This window comes from Pteropus medius, unplaced genomic scaffold, assembly GCF_902729225.1.
Source record: "Pteropus medius unplaced genomic scaffold, Ma_sr-lr_union100, whole genome shotgun sequence".
NCBI classification, from domain to species: domain Eukaryota; kingdom Metazoa; phylum Chordata; class Mammalia; order Chiroptera; family Pteropodidae; genus Pteropus; species Pteropus medius.
Window position 1 is genome coordinate 18,390,788 of NW_024349796.1, and position 6,000 is coordinate 18,396,787.

The 6,000-nt window shown below is 68.5% G+C and overlaps 1 protein-coding gene across 3 annotated transcripts; it reads left to right on the forward strand.

The window, feature by feature from the left end:
- Nucleotides 1-235: 235 nt before the first annotated feature.
- Nucleotides 236-4,058, forward strand: ELF3 (E74 like ETS transcription factor 3). Of its 3 annotated transcripts, none has more exons than XM_039883574.1 (9): nt 236-396; nt 696-866; nt 1,056-1,277; nt 1,454-1,549; nt 1,665-1,733; nt 1,871-1,960; nt 2,057-2,173; nt 2,822-3,017; nt 3,368-4,058. In XM_039883574.1, exons 2-9 carry the CDS (start codon nt 704-706, stop codon nt 3,480-3,482), a joined length of 1,068 nt encoding a protein of 355 aa, XP_039739508.1. In that variant the 5' UTR covers nt 236-396; nt 696-703; the 3' UTR covers nt 3,483-4,058. The 3 variants fall into 3 exon arrangements, with proteins under 3 accessions (XP_039739508.1, XP_039739507.1, XP_039739506.1); XM_039883572.1 differs by lacking the exon at nt 236-396 and adding an exon at nt 416-593; XM_039883573.1 differs by lacking the exons at nt 236-396; nt 1,665-1,733 and adding an exon at nt 415-593.
- Nucleotides 4,059-6,000: the final 1,942 nt, after the last annotated feature.

The following is a 6,000-nucleotide window of genomic DNA, read 5'->3' on the forward strand; positions in this document are numbered from 1 at the left end:
TTCCTGAGCCTAAGGGTGGCCAGGAGAACAGACGCCCCCCCCAGCGACCCTCCCGCCTCCCGCCCAGCCCAGTGCCCTGTGCCCAACCCCAGAGGGTGTGGGGCGATGGCTAACAATCATTAAACCAGCGGCCTGATTTCCCAGCACCCCAGCTAGGACGCTGGCCAAGTGGCACGAAATATGCAAATCACCTGGGACCAGGAGCCCAGTCTAAAGGCCAGGAAATCCCCTCGTCCAATGAGCCACCGGCTCAGGTTACGCAGCGGCTATAAAGGCCCGGCTGGGAGGGGCTCCCTGTGGATCTATTTAGGCGCTGGAGCCTCCTGGATTTCTGGCCTCCTGCTGTCCCTTATTCCCGCCCGCCTGCCTGCCTGACACGCCTGCACAGTCGCTTTGGTAGGTCCCCACCTGTCGCGTCCCCAGCCTGGGCCTGGGGACACGGGAGACTGGCAGTTCAGCCCTGCCCGCTGGGGATCTGCAGAGTGGAATGCGGGGCTGTGCTGAGGCTCTCAAGCAGAGGGCCAGGAGGAGGGAGCCCAGTAGGAAGCTGGGAGCCCCCAGCGGGCCCTTCTTGAAGAGGGGCTTCTGGAGAGGTGGGGACCTTCGTGCCCTCTGGGGCCCCCCTGGCCCAGGCACGGCCGGAGCAGAGCAGCCCGAGGGCTCGGCCCAGCCTCAGCAGCCGCCTGTCTCCCCAGGTGGCCTCATGGCTGCTACCTGCGAGATCAGCAACGTCTTCAGCAACTACTTCAGCACCATGTACAGCCCCGAGGACCCCGCCCTGGCCTCTGTGCCCCCCGCCACCACCTTCGGGGCCGATGACCTATTGGTGTCCCTGAGCAATCCCCAGATGCCGCTGGAGGGCACAGGTGGGCCTGGCGGGGTGGGGGGACTGGGGAGAGGCTGGGGAGCAGGGGCGAAGCTGGTGCCGGCCGATGAGGTGCGGACGAGGCCGATGCCGGCCTGGGAGACTCTCGAGAGCTGAGGTGGGCGCCAGCAGTGGCCGGCAGGCGCCGCCCAGGCCCCGGGTGACCTGCCGCTGTGCCTGCCCCTTGCAGAGAAGGCCAGCTGGTCTGGGGAGCAGCCCCAATTCTGGTCGAAAGCCCAGGTTCTGGACTGGATCAGCTACCAGGTAGAGAGGAACAAGATCGATGCGAGCGCCATCGACTTCTCGCGGTGTGACATGGACGGGGCCACGCTCTGCAGCTGTGCCCCCGAGGAGCTGCGTCTGGTCTTCGGGCCTCTGGGGGACCAGCTCTACTCCCAGCTGTGGGACATGAGTGAGTGCCGGCCTGGCGCCCGGGGTCCCTCTCAGTCGGGCTGGTCCGGGGGGGTGGCCCCCTGTCCCCGAGCTTGGGTCAGCAAGGCTGCAGGAAGGACCCGGAGCCCCAGGCCAGGGGGCACCGCCAGCGGGAGGCCCGAGGGCGAGTGGCCCTGAGCCTCCGCTTCCTCTCAGCCTCCAGCTTCCCCGACGAGCTCACCTGGATCATCGACCTGCTGGAGAAGGACAGCGTGTCTTTCCAGGAGACCCTGGGCGACCCCGGCCCCGCTGGTGAGAACGCGCTTTCTCTCTGCCCGTGTCCCTCCCCAGACTCCGCCCTGCTAGGAAGGTCAGCGGGTCATCACAGCTCTGGTGACCTCGCCTGAACCTCCCCTGCTTCTCCCAGACCAGGGAAGCGCCTTTGGCCAGGAGTCCAGCCCCTACCATGCTGGCGGCTCCGACGGCTCCACCGCAGGTGAGGGGCCTCTCCTGGATGCAGCCACCCTCCCCTAGTGCTCCCGAGCCCCTGGTTCCCAGGACCGAGCCCCGGGCTCCCTGGGAGGGACTGGAGCTGGCAGGGGCTTTGAGTTGCTCACTCGATGCCTCCCCTAGGGACGGGCAGTTCTCGGAGCCCCCGGTGCTCAGACTCCGGTGGGAGCGACCTGGACCTCGACCCCGGGGACAGCAGGCTCCTGTGCAGTGGTCAGTGCGGGCGTCCAGCAGGCAGTGCGGGCGTCCAGTGGGCAGGGCAGGGCCTGCCCTGCTCCTTGCCCGCTTCTGACCTGCCGCCCCCCGCAGAGGGCTGTGCTGACCACAAGAAGGGGGAGCCCAAGCACGGCAAGCGGAAGCGGGGCCGGCCCCGGAAGCTGAGCAGAGAGCCTCGGGATTGCCTGGAGGGCAGGAAGAGCAAGCACGGTGGGCGCTCTCCCGCTGAGGCCGGGCAGGTGGAGGGCGGGCGGGCCCTCCGCCCCCCTTCGATAAGGCCGCACACGGCCAGGCCTGGCCTGCGTGGCCTTGGTCACAGCCTAACTGCTGAGCCTGGCGGGCGGTCCTGGGAGCATGGGACAGGGAGGGTGTCCGTCCTCTGCACCTGCCCCAACCCCACTCCTGGGATGGCCTGGGGGTGTGAGGAGCAGCTGCTGGGAGCGGGCAAGGCCTGGAGACCAAGAGGGGCCCTGGGGAGCTGGACCCGCCTGCCCATCCACTGCAGACCGGGGCTGGCCCCGAGGCCCCGCTCCGCCCAGAGCTGTCCCAGCTGTCCCCTCACAGCTGGCTGGCTTGGCTGCTTTCTTCCTGTCCTTGGGTTGCTCCCAGGGAGCAGTCCCACGTCCCCCGGCTGGGGTCGGCTCTGGGGTCCCACACTCGCTGAGCAGGCGAGCCGTTGGTGCCCGCTTTTACCCGGCGACCCCGCCAAAGCATAGCTCGCCGCGGTCCCTCTCGCGTCCTGAGCCGACGGCCAGCCAGCCTGTGAGCAGCGAGCGTCTGCTGTGTGAGCTGGGCCTCCTGGGCTCCCAGCCCAGGGGACGATGGGGGGCCGGGGCCTGCTGACCGAGCTCCTTGCAGCCCCCAGAGGCACCCACCTGTGGGAGTTCATCCGGGACATCCTCATCCAGCCGGAGCTGAACGAGGGCCTGATGAAGTGGGAAGACAGGCAGGAGGGCGTCTTCAAGTTCCTGCGCTCCGAGGCCGTGGCCCAGCTGTGGGGCCAGAAGAAGAGGAACAGCAGCATGACCTACGAGAAGCTGAGCAGGGCCATGCGGTGAGGGCCCCGGGGGCCCGGGGGCAGCGGCCCGCTGTGGAGCAGGTGGTGGCAGGGAGGAGGCAGCTGCGAGCCCCAGTGCCCCCAGACCCCCGCGAAGGCGCCTTGCAGCCCTCAAGTCCTGCGGCTTCGTGGCCAGCCCCAGATCACAGCGATGAGCACAGATGGACGGGCGCGGGACGCAGGGTCCAGGGCATAATTCGGGGGGGAGAACAGAAGGTCCAGGAAGTGGGTCAGGCGCGGGTTGGTGGGGCCGGAGCCCAGAGGGCCAGGTCGCCCGAGGGACAGCCAGGCCGGGCGGGGACACTGGGGGCACGGGCGCCTCTGACCTGTGCCCCGTGTCCGCATAGGTACTACTACAAGCGGGATATCCTGGAGCGGGTGGACGGCCGGCGGCTCGTCTACAAGTTCGGGAAGAACTCCAGCGGCTGGAAGGAGGAGGAGGTGGTCGGGAGTCAGGACTGAGGGTCCAGCTGGACCCGGGACAAACGCACGGACTCCGGGTGGACAGCCTCTCCTGAGAGGACTGCCGGCCAGCTCCCACTGTGCTGCGGGCGGAAGCCCAGGCTCTGGGTCTCCTCGCCACCTCCGTGTGGGACTACAAGCCGCAGTTTGAAGTGACTTATCTGCTGCCTGTACCGCACCTGCAGCTCCTTTACCTGGTGCCTCCTCAGGCCCAGTCCGGGCGCCTGGAGGCGAAGAGGCGGGAGGCCCAGGGCACGCGGGCGAGGACGGGACGGCCACCTGCCTGTGGCCTGGCCCCCACCCCCGTCAGCGCTGGCCTCGCAGGCGGGGGCCGAGCGCTCCCTAATTTATGTGCTGGAACTGCATCGGGTGTACAGAGAGATCTATTTTTCCTAAGACGTCCCCTCCTGCGCCTCCCCCACCCAGTGCCGGTGGCTGGACTGGCTGCTCTCCGTCCTCCGCTGGGCCGCGAGGGGTGGGGGTGCCGGGCCCCTCAGGGTGGCTGCCCAGCTTCCTCCGAGTGGCGGCAGAGGCCGCCAATAAAGTGCCTCCTGGGCTTTTGTAATGTTTGTCTTAGCTACCTGTGCGCTGAGGTGCGGCCCCCGGGCCAGCGAGGCCGCGGGCCTGGGGAAGGGACTGGGCAGGGGTCTGCAGGAGCCAGGGGAAGGTGGAGGCACACGTGCGGGTTTGCCACGCGCCGGGGGGCTGGCACAGGGAGGAGGCGGGCCGTAGACAGCCTCTCCCAGGGCCGGGTGCAAGCAAGGCCTGGGCTCAGCCACGCTGGGGCCGTCGGGATGGGTCTGGGTGACCGGCGGGGGCCGCTTCCTCCCTGTGAGGCGGGGGCCGACCCATGTTCTGTGAGAAGTCCGGTGTGCGTGCCCCGCCTTGTGGAAGAGGCTCGTGACATCCCGCCAAGCTGGCCGTCCGCTGGCGGTGACCCGAGTCCCAGCTTTTTGTCATCGGACGTCAGTCCCGATCTTGCCGAGGGAGCAAGGGGGCACGACGGAGACGGGAAAGGCCGGCGGGGCTCCCCCGCGTCCGTGCCCAGCGCAGGCCACGCGCACGCGCTCATTTGGCCCCCTCCCAAGCGGAGCCCCGGGGGCTCGTCATGATGCAGCAGGTGGCGTCCAGGACACCAGCCACCGGCCGCGGCCCCTCGGGAGGACACTGCAGCCCGACCCAGGGGCCTCCGGCTCGCCCTCCGCAGGTCCGGGGACGGTCACTCGTCTGCCGTGCTGGTGCCGGAGCCTCTAGGTCGTGGGGAGCACACTTTGGATGGGGGCTGCACGTACGTGGCTTCTGGGGTGCTCGCACGCCATCGAGGTCAGCGGAACCCGGGCTCCTTGGGCGGCCCAGCCGAGCAGCGCCCGGGTTTCTCGACAATCCCCACATACTGGCCCTGCGCTTGCTTCTGCGCCCACGTTGTCTTGGGGGCCCCCAGAGGGAGGTGCCCCTGTTGCCAACAGTGGAGGGTGGGGCCGCCCCGTTTGTCCAGCTCCCAGGGGACACTGCGGGAGCCCTGCTGGCCGGGCGGGAGGCAGGAGGCGGGAGGCGGGAGGCCTCTGGCGGAGGGAGGTGCCCCGGCGCCCACTGTGACCTTCGTCCTGTTTCGGTTTATGAGTGGTTTCCTCGCCCATTATCGCCTGTGGCCCGGCCACAGCCCTCTGACTGGAGCTGGCGGCTGGTCCAAGGTCGGTGGCGGTGAGGAGGGTTCCCGAGCCCAGGACGCCCGCCTCCAGCTGTGAGCGGCACGGTGCCCCGGCTGCTGCTGTGGGGGCGAGGGGCCTGGAGTCCTGGGCCGGGCTGGGCTGGCAGGACGGGACGGGTCCCCCGCCTCCAATGAGACACGCTCCGTACTCAGGTGTCTTTGTCCTGACGCTGCTCCCCACCCTCTCACCCTGGGACCTGCAGAGCGGGGCACAGAGCCCCAGACCAGCCTGCTCACCCTTCCAGGGCGCCCTCTCTGTGGGTGTCAGCCAGCCTCGCTCCCAAGTCTCACCAGCCCAGGGGCCACTGCAAGCTCCCCCAGAGTCCCCGGGGTGGCCTCTCACTGGGTGTGGCCGGGCTGCTTCGATCCTGCCCTGAGCTGCTGGTCACCTCTTATCGGCCTCTATGGGATCGGGTGTGCTGCTGGGCAGGTCACGGGGAGGTCACCCGAAGGAGTTTGGGTGTGCCTGCCTGCGGGCCCTCCCGGGACACTTCCCGGATCCCCCCACCCACCCCTACCGGCTAGGGACATGCAGCTTGACCCGCCCTGCTGGTGAGGCCGGTAAGGCCACTGTTTTTACGGAGGGGTCTGTTTCAATCCACCTCTTTATACCAGTTGTCTGTTTACACGCCTTCTCCCTGACTGGTTACTCATCCCAGCCCCCTGCACAGCGCCTGGCAGAGAAGGTGCTGGATAAATATTTGTTAACCGGCCCTGTGACTCTCCCTGCCCCCCACGCCCCCTCAGCATACACACTGACACCCAGTGACACACACATCAGCCACACACAGCAGCCACACGCACACACGT

What these genes read in the sequence shown, in the direction of transcription:
- ELF3 (XM_039883572.1), top strand. Translation starts at nt 488, where the DNA reads ATGCGGGGCTGTGCTGAGGCTCTCAAGCAGAGGGCCAGGAGGAGGGAG. An exon ending in GAAGAGGGGCTTCTGGAGAG is followed by an intron (nt 594 to 695) that starts GTGGGGACCTTC and finishes CTGTCTCCCCAG; the next exon opens with GTGGCCTCATGGCTGCTACC. An exon ending in GATGCCGCTGGAGGGCACAG is followed by an intron (nt 867 to 1,055) that starts GTGGGCCTGGCG and finishes TGCCCCTTGCAG; the next exon opens with AGAAGGCCAGCTGGTCTGGG.